Here is a 16,061-nt window from a genome sequence, read left to right on the forward strand (position 1 = left end):
GCAAAATGACCTCCAGCAGGCCACAGATGTGCATGTGTCTGCTCAAACGGTCAGAAACAGACTCCATGAGGGTGGTATATGAGGGCCCGACGTCCACAGGTGGGGGTTGTGCTTACAGCCCAACACCGTACAGGACGTTTGGCATTCGCCAGAGAACACCAAGATTGGCAAATTCGCCACTGGCGCCCTGTGCTCTTCACAGAATATTCTGATATTACTATTGGTGTAATTAAGCATGATACTGGAGAATGATCTGATATCAAAATATCATTCTTTTTTTTAACTCATTTTTCGAGGTAAGAAAATGTAGTCAAATCCTTGAATAGCTTTTCTTACTTTGAGAGAAAAAAAGGAGTAGTCTTTTGTAGTTGGGAATAGTAATCTCCAGGTGTCCTGGAAATTATTTGTATAGATTACTCCTTGAATTTGCCTTGTCTGTCAATCTTATCGATTTTGTATGACTTTGGTCACATAAGATAATAGTTCCTGCCTGGATTTCATCAAATATAGCTTCAATTCTATAAAAAAAAAAAAAACATATTTGCCTCTCGGGGGATATACAATGAAATCGATGTGTATTTTTCACCATGTATGGTATAATTCAACATCAGAAAACGGCCTTCTTGGTTCATGTGCTGGGATATAAGAGAACATGGTGTATTGTTATTTATCAGGATGCCTACACCACTGCTGTTACTACAGTAGGTGGCAGTATAGGCCTCTCCAACCCAGCTCCTCTTTAAATGTTAGATGTATCCTTTTTTAAATGTAACTCAGGAAAACCACATCTACTGACAAGTCTTCGAAAACCATATGCTTTTTTTTACCCCAACATGAAGCCTGTGAACATTCCATGTATTTTGTTTGTCTTTACTTGTATAAAGTCAGTTAACCTTGTCTATCATCGAAAAAACAAATACAATTTTAGCAGAGGGCGGTAGACATTCCATGGAATGGGAGAGTCATGGTATGAATACGTAGTTATTGTATTCATCAGATCAAAATGTATTAGTTACATGTGACGAATACCTTACAGTGAAATGCTTACATACGAGCCTCTAACCAACAATGCAGTTCAAAAAAATATATGAGTAAGAATAAGAAATAAAAGTAACAAGTAATTAAAGAGCAGCAGTAAAATAACAATAGCGAGGCTATATACAGGGGGGGTACCGGTACAGAGTCAATGTGGAGGCTATATACAGGGGGTACCAAAACAGAGTCATTGTGCGGGGGCACTGGTTAGTTGAGGTAATATGTACATGTAGGTTGAGTTATTAAAGTGACTATAACAACAGAGAGTAGCAGCAGTATAAAACAGCGGGGGGGGGGGCAATGCAAATAGTCTGGGTAGCCATTTGATTAGATGTTCAGGAGTCTTATGGCTTGGGGGTAGAAGCTGTTTAGAAGTCTCTTTGACCTTGACATGACGCTCCAGTACCTCTTACGATAGCAGAAAGAACAGTCTATGACTAGGGTGGCTGAAGTGTGACCATTTTTAGGGCCTTCCTCTGACACTGCCTGGTGTAGAGGACCTGGATGGCAGGAAGCATGGCCCCGGTGATGTACTGGGCCATATGCACTACCCTCTGTAGTGCCTTGCGGTCGGAGGCCGAGCAGTTGCCATACCAGGTGGTGATGCAACCCGTCAGGATGCTTTCGATGGTGCAGCTGTGAAACCTTTTTAGGATCTGAGGACCCATGCCAAATATTTTCAGTCTCCTGTGGGGGAATAGGTTTTGTCGTGCCCTCTTCACAACTCTCTTGGTGTGTTTGGACCATTCTAGTTTGTTGGTGATGTGGACGCCAAGGATCTTGAATCTCTCCACCTCTTCCACTACAGCCTAGTCGATGAGAATGGGGACATGCTCGGTCCTCCTTTTCCTGTAGTTCACAATCATCTCCTTTGTCTTGATCACGTTGAGGGAGAGGTTCTAGTCCTGGCACCACACGGCCAGGTCTCTGACCTCCTCCCTATAGGCTGTTTCATCGTTGTCGATTGTTGTTGTGTCATCGGCAAACTTAATGATCGGGTTAAAGTCGTGCCTGGCCATGCAGTCATGAGTGAACAGGAGGTGCAGGAAGGGATTGAGCATGAACCCTGAGGGACCCCCGTGTTGAGTATCAGCGTGGCGGATGTGTTGTTACCAACCCTTACCACCTGGGGGCAGACCTTCAGGAAGTCCAGGATCCAGTTGCAGAGGGAGGTGTTTAGTCCCAGGGTCCTTAGCTTATTGATGTGCTTTGAGGGCACTATGGTGTTGAATGCTGAGCTGTAGTCAATGAACAGCATTCTCACAAGGTCTTGTCAAGGTGGGATAGGAAAGTGTGGAGTGCAATAGAGATTACATCATCTGTGGATCTGTTGGGGCGGTATGCAAATTGGAGTGGGTCTTGGGTTTCTGGGATAATGGTGTTGATGTGAGCCATGACTAGCCGTTCAAAGCACTTTATGGCTACAGACGTGAGTGCTACGGGTCGGTAGACATTTAGGTACGCTACCTTAGTGTTCTTGGGCACAGGGACTATGGTGGTCTGCTTAAAACATGTTGGTATTGCAGACTCGGACAGGGAGAGGTTTAAAATGTCAGTGAAGACACTTGCCAGTTGGTCAGCACATACTCTGAGTAGACGTCCTGGTAATTCGTCTGGCCCTGCGGCCTTGTGAATGCTGATCTGTTTAAAGGTCTTACTCACATCGGCTGCAGAGAGAGTGATCACACAGTCTTCCGGAACAGCTGGTGCTCTCATGCATGTTTCAGTGTTATTAGTCTTGAAGCGAGCATAGAAGCCAATGACTGATGTGGTGTACTCCTCAATTCCATCTGTAGAATCCCGGAACCTGTGGCTTAGCATCTGCTTCATCTGACCACTTTTTTATTGATCCAGTCACTAGTGCTCCGTGCTTTAATTTTTGCCGCTGTTCCGTCCTGCCGATACAGTGTATAACCGGCCAGCTGTTTGTTGGTAATGTCGTTGTTCAGCCATGACTCCATGAAGTTTAGTAGTTTAATCTTCCGCGTAGGTCATCAATTTTATTTTACAAAGATTGCAATTTTTCTCGCGGAATGGAAGGAAGTGGGGGTTTATTCGATCGCTTACTAGTTCTCAGAAGGCACCCCTCCTTCGGGCCCCTTTTTTTCCACCTCTTCACGCAATTGACGGGGATCTGGGCCTGTTCCCGGGAAGCAGTATATCATTCACGTCGGACTCGTTATCCTCTAGTGACTCCCCATCCCGCATGAGGGAGCGTAATCATCGACTGACACTAATTTGCATAACGCAACGGATATAAATATTCCTAGAAAATATTCCTATTCATGAAAATCACGAGTGAAATATATTGAGACACAGCTTAGCCTTTTGTTAATCACCCTGTCATCTCAGATTTTCAAAATATGCTTTACAGCCGAAGCTAGACAAGCATTTGTGTACGTTTATCGATAGCCTAGCATAGCATTTTGTCCAGCTAGCAGCAGGTAACTTGGTCACGGAAATCAGAAAAGTAATCAAATTAAATAGTTTACCTTTGATGAGCTTCAGATGTTTTCACTCACGAGACTCCCAGTTAGATAGCCAGTGTTCCTTTTTTCCAAAAATATTATTTTTGTAGGCGAAATAGCTCCGTTTGTTCTTCACGTTTGGCTGAGAAATCGCCCGGAAATTGCAGTCACGAAAACGCAGAAAAATATTCCAAATTAGCTCCATAATATCGACAGAAACATGGCAAACGTTGTTTATAATCAATCCTCAAGGTGTTTTTCAAATATCTATTCGATAGTATATCCACCGGGACAATTGTTTTTTCAGTAGGACCAATTGGAATAATGGCTACCTCTGTATTTTACCCGAGAATCACTCTGGGAGCCAGCCATCAGGTGACCAGTTGCGCAATGTAGCCGCTTACGGGTATTCTTCAACATAAATGCATAAAACTACGTCACAATGCTGTAGACACCTTGGGGAATACGGAGAAACAGTAATCTGGTTGATAGCCCATTCACTGCTCAATAGGAACGCATTGGAACGCAGCGCTTTCAAAACATGAGGCACTTCCGGATTGGATTTTTCTCAGGCTTTCACCTGCAATATCAGTTCTGTTATACTCACAGACAATATTTTTACAGTTTTGGAAACTTTAGAGTGTTTTCTATCCTAAGCTGTCAATTATATGCATATTCTAGCATCTTGTCCTGACAAAATATCCCGTTATATTTCCAAAAATGAAAATACTGCCCCCTAGTCACAAAAGGTTTAAAGCAAAAAAAAAGGATTCTGCCATTCCGTGGTGAGTAATCGCAGTCTGATGTCCAGAAGTTATTTTCGGTCATAAGAGACGGTAGCAGCAACATTATGTCCAAAAAAGTAAAAACATATGTTACAAACAACGCAAAGAAACTAACAAAGAACTGTGGTCAGTTTGTATTATTTGTGAATGGAATGTAAGTGTTGTCGCTGGTGAGGTTCTACTTGGGGAGAGTGAGTCCACCTAGAGACCGAAGTGAGATGAGTTGAGGCACCACACATACTTCAGGGAGTATTTATAAGTGTTTATTAATGTCCTTTAATTGTAAAATGGGCGATTGGGCACTTTCAATAAGCAGGAACAAAAAGTATAATTATAAATGAAGAGTTGATGTCGGAGTTTTCACACAAACAACTTTATTTTGAATAGCTTACGTATTGTGCATTTATAGAAGTCAACAACAATCAGATGAAACGGTGTTATTTAGCTTATAACATTTTATAACACTTGAATGAACAGTGACTTAGTCTTAAAACGAATAGGCCTTTTATCGTTAAGCTGTGCCTTATCTTATGGGTTAGGGTTAGGGTCCTTAAGCTATGCCTTATCTTATGGGTTAGGGTTAGGGTCCTTAAGCTATGCCTTATCTTATGGGTTAGGGTTAGGGTCCTTAAGCTATGCCTTATCTTATGGGTTGGGGTTAGGGTCCTTAAGCTATGCCTTATCTTATGGGTTAGGGTTAGGGTCCTTAAGCTATGCCTTATATTATGGGTTAGGGTTAGGGTCCTTAAGCTATGCCTTATCTTATGGGTTAGGGTTAGGGTCTTTAAGCTATGTCTTATCTTGTGGGTTAGGGTCCTTAAGCTATGCCTTATCTTATGGGTTAGGGTTAGGGTCCTTAAGCTGTGCCTTATCTTATGGGTTAAGGTTAGGGTCCTTAAGCTATGCCTTATCTGATGGGTTAGGGTTAGGGTCCTTAAGCTATGCCTTATCTTATGGGTTAGGGTTAGGGTCCTTAAGCTATGCCTTATCTTATGGGTTAGGGTTAGGGTCCTTAAGCTATGCCTTATCTTATGGGTTAGGGTTAGGGTCCTTAAGCTATGCCTTATCTTATGGGTTAGGGTTAGGGTCCTTAAGCTATGCCTTATCTTATGGGTTAGGGTTAGGGTCCTTAAGCTATGCCTTATCTTATGGGTTATGGTTAGAGTCCTTAAGCTATGCCTTATCTTATGGGTTAGGGTTAGGGTCCTTAAGCTATGCCTTATCGCTGTCGAACTGTCAGAATCCTAAATGTACAATCAGATAAAACAAATGATTATTTATAACATTCTTTATAACAAGGAATATAACCCCCGGAGTAGTGAACTCAGCAGGATGACAGACCCTATTAACCTTTTTGCGGTCCTTATCATTGTTCTAGGAGGCTACACCAGATGTACCAAACAGGCCTTATCATTGTTCTAGGAGGCTACACCAGATGTACCAAACAGGCTTTATCATTGTTCTAGGAGGCTACACCAGATGTACCAAACAGGTTTTATCATTGTTCTAGGAGGCTACACTTTGGGTCAGTTTGTTTTGTAAGTGAAGATGCATTTAATGAAGAATAAAGCAGTCTAGTTTCCAGTGGAGCTCCAACGTCTCTCTGTATGTCTGTATGTCTGTCTGTGATGATGTGTTTCTCTGTGTGAGGTTAACGTGTCTATTTTGAACTTTAGACAACCACCGGTGGTTCATCCCTAAGATTTCTGGGACAGTTCCGGGGGCGAGGGATGGCCACTCTGCCTGCATCCTGGGGAAGGCCATGTACATCTTTGGAGGATACGAGCAGCTGGTGAGTCCTAACCTCTAACCCAGACCCCTTTGTCCTGCTGAAGGCCATGTACTTCTTTGGAGGGTACGAGCAGCTGGTATTAGTGCTGAGCAATTAACCAACATTTTGGTTATTTTTCCTTTTTTAAACAACTAATTGACCCAAGTCAGTTCAATTATTTGAATTCCATTTCATAGAGTTTTTTTCTGTGAGCTTTGTGCTGTAGCGATAAATCAGATCAAGCCTGAACTGTGCGATGTTGTAGTTTATATAATATTCTACAAACTGTAGTTTAGCGCAGAAAACGTAGGAATTAACTACAATGACCATGATCCATTGTGCGGCCGCTTAACTTCTTTCGGATCTTTGGGATGCTAGAGTCCCACCTCGACAACATCCGGTGAAATTGCATTGCGCGAAATTCAAAAAACGAAAGTAGTAATATTAAACATTCAGAAAAATTCAAGTGTTATACACCATTCTTTAGCTTAGAATCTTGGTAATCGAACCGCTTTGTCCGATTTACAGTAGGCTTCACGGCGAAAGCATAGCATTTGATTGTCTGAGGACAGCGCCTCACCCACTTCCCACATTAACATGAATTCATAACCTGCACAGGTGTCACAAAACTCAAAAATAGCTAAAATAAATCACTTACCTTTGAAGATCTTCATCTTTTTGCAATCCAAAGGGTCCCAGTTACACAATGAATGGTCGTTTTATTCGATAAAATCATTTATATCCCCAAAAAGTAAGTTTAGTTGCCGCGCTTCATTCAATAATCCACCGGTTTCCCCTCGTTCAAAATACATACAAAATGAATCCCAAACGTTACCAATATACTTCGTCAAAACAAGTCAAACAGCATTCCTAATCAATCCTCAGGTACCCTAATTTGTAAATAAACAATCAAATTTAAGATGGAAAATAGTATGTTCATTCCCGGAGATTAACTTGTTGATGCTACCCATCCCGGTAGCGGGATAATTGTCATCAGCAACCGCTGAATAGCATAGTGCCTCAGTCAAATAATATTACTAAAAATATTCATATTCATGAAATCACAAGTGCAATATAGGAAAACAGTTTAACCTTTTGTTAATCCACCTGTGGTCTCAGATTTTGAAATTATGCTTTACAGCGAAAGCAATCCAAGCGTTTGTGTAAGTTTATCCATAGCATAGCATAGCATAACATTATGTACACTAAGCATTAAGTAGCTAGGTCACGAAAATCAGAAAAGCAATCAAAAAAATAGTTTACCTTTGATGATCTTCGGATGTTTTCACTCACGAGACTCCTAGTTACACAACAAATGTTCCTTTTGTTCCATAAAGATAATTTTTATACCCAAAATACTGACATTTGTTTGTCGCGTTATGTTCAGAAATCCACAGGAAAGAGCGGTCACGACAACACAGACGTATATTCCAAATAATATCCTTAATGTCCACAGAAATATGTCAAACGTTTTTTATAATAAATACTCAGGTTGTTTTTAAAATATATATTCGATAATATATCAACCGAGTGTGTAGCTTTTTTTAAACAATTTTTTTTTTTGTTGAATTTTTTACCCCTTTTTCTCCCCAATTTCGTGGTATCCAATTGTTGTAGTAGCTACTATCTTGTCTCATCGCTACAACTCCCGTACGGGCTCGGGAGAGACGAAGGTTGAAAGTCATGCGTCCTCCGATACACAACCCAACCAAGCCGCACTGCTTCTTAACACAGCACGCATCCAACCCGGAAGCCAGCCGCACCAATGCGCCGGAGGAAACACCGTGCACCTGGTCACCTTGGTTAGCGCACACTGCGCCCAGCCCGCCACAGGAGTCGCTGGTGCGCGATGAGACAAGGACACCCCTACCAACCAAGCCCTCCCTAACCCGGGCGACGCTAGGCCAATTGTGCGTCGCCCCACGGACCTCCCGGTCGTGGCCGGTTACGACAGAGCCTGGGCGCGAACCCAGGAACTCTGATGGCACAGCTGGCGCTGCAGTACAGCGCCCTTAACCACTGCGCCACCCGGGAGGCCGTGTGTAGCTTTTTCAATAGTACCGGGAGGAACAATGGCCTGTGACTCCTGTGGCAGTGCGCGCTAACCAAGGTTGCCAGGTGCACGGTGTTTCCTCCGACACATTGGTGCGGCTGGCTTCCGGGTTGGATGCGCGCTGTGTTATAATCTCCACCCGGCACAGCCAGAAGAGGACTGGCCACCCCACATAGCCTGGTTCCTCTCTAGGTTTCTTCCTAGGTTTTGGCCTTTCTAGGGAGTTTTTCCTAGCCACCGTGCTTCTACACCTGCATTGCTTGCTGTTTGGGGTTTTAGGCTGGGTTTCTGTACAGCACTTTGAGATATCAGCTGATGTACGAAGGGCTATATAAATACATTTGATTTAATTTGATTTAAGAAGCAGTGTGGCTTGGTTGGGTTGTGTATCGGAGGACGCATGACTTTCAATTTTCGTCTCTTCCGAGCCCGTACGGGAGTTGTAGCGATGAGACAAGATATTAGCTACTAAAAACAATTGGACACCACGAAAAATTGGGGAGAAAAAGGGGTAAAATTCAATAATAAAAAAAATACATTACCTTTGACGATCTTCATCTTTGTGCAATCAAATGGGTCCCAGTTACACAATGAATGGTCGTTTTGTTTGATAAAGTCCTTCTTTATATCCCATAAATGTCAGTTTATTTGGTGCGTTTGATTCAGAAATCCACCTGTTCCAACTCGCCTACAAAGGAATCTAAAAAGTTACCTGTAAACTTCATCCAAACAATTCAAACAATGTTTCTAATCCAACCTCAGGTACCCTAATATGTAAATAATTGATACAATATAAGACGGAATAAACTGTGTTCAATACCGGAGAAAAGAGGAGCATGAGGAACTCATTCACACACACCAAAATACTAGAGTCCTTGTGAGGGATACTTTGAAAGAATACGAATACTTCTTAATTTTTCAAAAAACAAGCATGAAACAATTTCTAAAGACTGTTGACATCTACTGGAAGCCCCTAGGAACTGCAATCTGGGTCCTAATTATTAGACTTTCCCATAGCAAAGCATTGAAAAGTCCAATGACCTCAAAAAAATAATTCCTGGATGGATTGTCCTCGGGGTTTCGCCTGCCAAATCAGTTCTGTTATACTCACAGACATTATTTTAACAGTTTTAGAAACTATAGAGTGTTTTCTATCCAATACTAACAGGCAGTAACAGGCAGTTTACTTTGGGCACCTGAGTAACAGGCAGTTTACTTTGGGCACCTCAGTCATCCAAACTTCCGAATACTGCCCCTTGGCCTTAAAAGGTTTAACATGTCCCGTCTGTGCAGAGCAATAATTATGCCCCGTTTACATCGTGTGTATTTCATTACGTCATCTTCACAGTTTTGCCTCGCGACTGAATGGACAACTGTAGTTTTTGTAGCGCCAAATGGAGGAGAACATGTCTCTCGTGAGAGATCGCAACATTTTGGGAGATTGCAAAATTTGATATTTTCATTCAAGACATATAAGTATACTGTTTCAGGTTATAAAACATGTTTCTTTAGCTACTTTTTCCTCAATTTGTTTCTCTAACTTTATAGCAAGTCAAGTTAGCTTGTACTGCAGAGCAGCTAGCTAGCTAAAATCTAGGCTAGGTTGACGATACCATTGTAGCTAGATAAAATCTAGGCTAGGTTGAAGATACCATTGTAGCTAGCTAAAATATAGACTGGGTTGAAGATACCATGTAGCTAGCGACCTCCACCTAATAAATATCATCAAATACAAATGACATCAGAATAAACGTAAACTTAAACAGGAGGCAACAGTCATATCATATAATTGGCCTAACAGCCAATGTGTATTTTTAAACATTACTATTAAAATAGTCCTCACTTATAGGAATTGGTAATTGTTTCAAAGTTGCTAGCTATTCCATAAAGCCATCACCAAAAACCAAATGTTCATATCCTCAGTTTCGGTAACTTTTTATTCTTTGAAGGACTCAGGCTGGACTGCAGACGACGCAAAATTGAACATTGCAGTGTCCATCTGCACGGTGCTGTTGCGTTTTCACTCCATTGTGGATTTCTCAATTTAAATGCATGGCATTCAGCGTAACGTAACTGAGTGCTTATTGGAAATGTGAACGAGGCTCGAAGCCTCTGTTTTCGGTGATAGCTTTATGGGATAGCTAGCAACTTGTAAACCATTACCCATTCCTATAAGTGAGTACTATTTTAATCGTAATGTTAAACAATACACATTGGTTGTTAAGCCAGTCATATGATATGCCTCCTGTTTAAGTTTATTGTGATGTTAATGAAGTTTGTTTATAATAATAATTTATAATAATCATTAGGTGGTCGCTAGCCACAATCTATCTTCAACCTAGCAGAGCTTTTAGCCAGCTATCTGCTCTGCATTGCAAGTTAGCTTGACTTGCTATAAAGTTAGAGAAACAAGTTGAGGAAAAGTAACTAAACATGTTTTATCACCTGAAACAATATATTTATCCTGTCTTGAATGAAAATGCCATATTTTGCGATCTCTGACGAGAGACAGGCTCTCCTCCATCTTGTGCTGCAGACACTACAGTTGTGGGGCAAGACTCTGTGAATATGACAAACGGCAATGTGAACAGGGCATAATTCTTGTTCCGCACAGACTGGACATGTTTAAGCGGGAGGCAATGGATCATGGTCATTGTAGTTAATTACCATGTTTTCTGTGCTAAACTACAGGATGTAGAATATTGATATTTTGGAAACTACAACTCCCTACTACATCGCACAGTTCAGGCTTGAGCTGATTTTTCTCTACAGAAACTGCACATCGAGCTCACAGAAAAAAACTACGAAATGGAATTCAAATAATTGAACTGATGTCGGTCAGTAAGTTATTTTAAAACGAAAAATAACCAAAACCTTCATAATTTTTCAATAATCGAACCGACCTCAAATCACTAATCGCTCACCAGTAGCTAGTAAGAGTACTAACTGGGGGGGCGCTAGAGAGCGTGCTATGGAGTAGACGTGCTTTGCTAGAGCTCCGCTCCATTTTGAAACAAATTAGTATTTATCTTAACCTCTCACGACCTATAACGTCAAACAAATATGACAAAGGGAAAAGGCACCAGAAAAGGGAGCGCTAAACAAGATCATTTGAATGAGATAGACAACGAACCAATTTCAACGTCGCCAACCCACGAGGAGTTAGCTGAAGAGGCTAGCTTCCAAGAGTTCCCCACAGAGCCTACGCAAAGTGACATACTGGCTGCCATAAACTCGCTAAGCAAGAAGGTGGACACAAGGTTGGCTGATATCTCAAAGAGTATTGGGACTTTGGCCGAAACTGTGAAGGCAACTCAGAGAAGGGTGCATGAGGTTGAGCAGACGACAGTCAATCACGAGGCCAGGCTACAGGTCATAGAGAAACAGTTCAAAAATGACAACAAAACCCTGAAAGCCCGACTGGAAATGCTCGAGTCGCATTCAAGACGCCAGAACATCCGAATATGTGGCATCCAGGAGGACACTGAGAAAGGGAAACCCACTGAATTTGTCTCGGAGCTGATACCGGCCCTGCTGGGGAGTGAACACTTCAAAACGGCCATCCTGATCGACCGCGCACACAGATCTCAGGCAACGAAGCCGGCCAAGGGCGGGCCACCAAGGCCATTCATTGTACGGCTGCACTATCCCCAGACCAGGGATCTCATCCTCAAGCTGGCTAGTCAAAAGTTCCCCTTTAACTTCAACGGAGCCAGGGTGTCTTTCTACCCAGATCTTACCTTGGAGGTGAGGAACCAACGGAAAGAGTATGATGAGGTACGCAACAAATGCAGGGCGGCCAACATCCGATATGGATTCCTCTTCCCAGCCCAGTTTAAGGTGACAGGATCAACACGTACGTTTGACAACCCAAAAAAGGCAGCTCTGTTCTTGACAAGCAAGCTCCCTGGCTGAGGATACAGAACGGCTGTGTCAGCCGGCTAAATGACCAAATACAGGCCAGGAATGTGTTTGGATTTCCGGACTATGTCTTTTCGATTAGAAGGACTTGATCGATTTGGGACTTATGATTGGTGAGATGTTGTGGCTAATATAGCATTGTTTGGCACATCATGTTTTAGCGCCACTCACCCCCTAACGTGAGAGTTAAGTGTTAAGTGTTATTTAATATTAGCGTTTATGCGGAGCATCTATAGACGACGTGTTAGTTCAAGCTGTATGTCTAGACACCCTAAGGTTTGTATGTTAGCCAAGGAGTGCTTCGTTTGGGGAAGTCACTCAGTAAAGGGACGGGAGGGGGGATGGGGTCTGTGTTTTATGTTCACGTTTATTATTAGTACAGGTGGCATGACAAGCTCCCGCACGGCGGGACGTTTTTCTTCTGAGTTTTGAATGACAGCAACAATTTGCTCTAAAATAAGAAATGCCACATAGTGACAGAGCACAGAGTAGACCAGGTGGAATAAAGATAGTCAGCTGGAACTGTAACGGCTTAGGGCATGTGGTGAAACCAGCTAAGGTTCTCTCTCATCTTAAATCACTGGGTGCTGACATAGTGTTTCTTCAAGAAACTCATATTAAACACTCCGCTCAGGCCAAGCTACGAGTCGGCTGGATCGGTCAGATATACCAGTCTAACTTTGATGCAAAAGCGAGAAGGGTAGCAATCCTGATAAGGAAAAACATTCCGTTTGTTTACTCATCCTCGATTTCAGATCCTAATGGTCGGTATATTATTGTGGCTGGTACACTGAATTCGAAACCAGTAACCTTGGTCAATTTATATGGACCCAACTTCGATGATCCATTATTTTTTCAAAGGGTATTTAAGGACATACCAAATATCTCGGATACAAGTGTTATTGTTGGAGGGGACTGTACGTTAGATCCTCTTTTAGATAAACAGCTATCAAGGTCACTTCAACAATCAAATGCCAGTGTCTGTCTAAATACATTGATGACAAACCTTAACATTGTCGATATTTGGAGACTGACGCACCCAACAGACAGGGATTACTCTTTCTTTTCATCAGTTCATAAATCATATTCCAGAATTGACTATTTTTTTGGACTCCAAACTAATTTCAGCAGCTGAGTCGGTTACCTATCACCCAATTCTAATTACGGACCATTCTCCTGTGTCCATGGTGCTGAAACTCGACAATATGTCGACAGGTCGGCGACCGTGGCGCTTAGACACATACCTGCTGAAAGATTAGGCTTTTTGTCAGTATTTGAAGGAGCAGATTACCTTTTTCCTCGGAACTAACGACACGGGGGATGTTGACGACTCCACCCTTTGGGAATCTCTAAAGGCTGTGATTAGAGGTTACATTATTTCTTATACATCAGAGAGGAAGAAACGCGCCAATACTAGGCTGAGAGAAATTGCAAGAGAGTTAGGGGAACAGGAGAACGTTTTTAGGACGAATTCCTCATATACAGTCCTTGAGAAGATCACAAAGTTAAAATATGAATACAATACCATCCTTTTGAAACGGGTGGGCTCTTTACTTGCTAGAACGCAACATATTTTGAACTGGGTGACAAACCACATAAATTATTAGCAAGACAGCTAAGGCATGTACAGGCATCTAGAGCTATTCACAAAATTAAAGACAAGAAGGGTAAAATAATAAATGCTTTGCGCAGTTTTACTCAGAGCTATACCAATCAAAATGCGATGCTACTGATCCACACACTATGGAACGCTTTCTCGCTGAATGTGAACTTCCTAAACTAGACAGGGGGGCAGCTGCTGCACTTGATGCAGGGATAACTTCAGAGGAAATTAACACAGCGATAGCACAATGTCCAAACAGCAAGGCCCCTGGGCCCGATGGATATGTAATAGAATTCTATAAGAAGTACTGCGCCAGTCTATCTCCACTTATGCTGCGAATGTTTAAACAATCCAAAGAAAATGCCAAACTCCCGCAAACACTGTATGAGGCTACAATAGCACTGATCTTGAAAAAAATATAGAGATTCCATGGAGATGTTGTCTTATCGCCCCGTGTCGCTACTCCCCATAGAAAACAAGGTGTTGACAAAGATATTGGCAAACCGATTGAAAACATATATTTCTGACATCATACACCCTGAACAGACAGGTTTTATCCCGGGCCGACATATATACTACAATTTGAGACGCCTTTTCAACATAATGTATCACGATCATAAGGTTGAGGCAGTTGTAATAGCTCTTGATGCAGAGAAGGCGTTTGACCGGATTGAGTGGAAGTATATGATGTCGGTTCTGGAGCACTTCGGGTTCGGAAAGGAATTTATTAATTGGATAAGAATTATTTATGCACACCCAATGGCGTCCGTGGTAACCAATCAAGAAATTTTGCAGTCAGTCCGCTTGTTCAAGGGGTGCCGACAGGGGTGCCCTATTTCGCCTGCTCTCTTCGCTGTAGCCATGGAACCCCTTGCTACTCGCATTCGGGCATGTGCCGATATAGCTTCTGTTAAAATAAAGGACACACAGCACAACATTTCCCTATATGCAGACAATGTTCTTTTGTTTTTGTCCAAGCCTAAAACTTCTATTCCACCCTTACTTAACTTGATAAACACATTTGGCTCCTTCCCTGGCTACAAGATAAACTGGCAAAAAAGTGAGTTGATGCCAATATGGATGTGGTGGATATGCAATTTCTGCAATCCACCCCGTTTAGAACAGTGATGGACAAGTTCACAAGCCTTGGCATTGTAGTGACAAGAGACCTTGATCAGCTATTGAAAGCGAATTGGGACATGAAAATATATCAGCTTAAACAAAATATAGATTTTTGGAAAACTCTGCCTATCTCCTTGGTTGGTCGTATAAACGCTATTAAAATGGTTGTCCTACCCAGGTTTCTCTACCTCTTCCAATGTCTACCCAATTTCATACCACAAAGCTATTTTAAGAAACTGGATTCAATAGTAACTCCATTTTTATGGGATAACAAGGCAGCCAGAATTTCAAAGAAGCATTTATGCAAGTACAAAATAGAGCGGGGCTTTGGCCTTCCTCACTTTAAACTGTATTATTGGGCTGCTAATCTGAACATTGTGTATTTCTGGAGGGAAAGTTTACCTGCGATGAGACAGAAGGATATGCCTGCATGGCTTTTGATTGAGCAGGCCTCCTGTCAACGTTCCTCACTCCCTGCACTTGTTAATAGCCCATCATATCTAACCCAGTCATTTGTCATACGCTTAGGATCTGGAAACAGATTAGGTATTTCCTTAACATACCCACTGTATACATTGACAGCCCGATTTGCCTGAATCATGCTTTCCACCCCGCATTGGATGATGTGGTGTTTTCACAGTGGAGGGAGAAGGGGCTCGCAACAATTGGTCATCTATACATAGATGGTCAGTTAGCTTCATTTCAACAATTACAGGGAAAGTTCAACATGCCAACAACACATTTTTTCAGATACCTCCAAATCAGGAATTTCGTAAGGACACATATCCCACAGTATGGCATGAAGCCAAATAGTCCTACATTAGATAGCTTGATCCTTGTCAAACCCCATTCAAAAAGGTCGGTCTCTAGACTGTATGATGTGCCACAGGCCCACATAGAGGTATCCACAGACACCATTAAAATAGCTTGGAAACAAGAACTTGGGTCAGAAATCTCAAATGAGGACTGGGTAGAAGCTCTCAGGAATATAAACCACAGTTCAGTGAATGCCAGACACAACCTTGTACAGTTTAAGGTGATACACAGGTTACATTACTCAAAAGTAAAACTGCATAAAATATTCCCGGACACCTCACCACTGTGTGAGAGGTGCAAGCAGGATGAGGGGACGTTGACCCACTTATTCTGGACATGTCCTAAGTTACATGTTTACTGGGCTCTCATTTTTGATTACTTATCTAGAGCCTTTGATAGAGTTCTAGCCCCAGACCCATTGACCGCTCTGTTTGGTACAGTTGATGGGAATAACCACGAAGGGAAGGCTGTCTCTATTTGTACTCTA

The 16,061-nt window shown here is 42.2% G+C and overlaps 1 protein-coding gene across 4 annotated transcripts in view; it reads left to right on the forward strand.

Moving 5' to 3' along the window:
- LOC110499530 (kelch domain-containing protein 3) overlaps positions 1-16,061 on the forward strand; it is an 82,987-nt gene that overhangs the window by 31,555 nt on the left and 35,371 nt on the right. For all 4 annotated transcript variants that reach the window (XM_036956450.1, XM_036956452.1, XM_036956451.1 and 1 more), the window contains one exon: positions 5,965-6,080. In XM_036956450.1, the coding sequence (XP_036812345.1) occupies positions 5,965-6,080 (116 nt within the window). The remainder of the gene's footprint in view (positions 1-5,964; positions 6,081-16,061) is intronic.

The sequence above is a fragment of the Oncorhynchus mykiss genome, chromosome 20 (assembly GCF_013265735.2).
Source record: "Oncorhynchus mykiss isolate Arlee chromosome 20, USDA_OmykA_1.1, whole genome shotgun sequence".
Taxonomy (NCBI): Eukaryota; Metazoa; Chordata; class Actinopteri; order Salmoniformes; family Salmonidae; genus Oncorhynchus; species Oncorhynchus mykiss.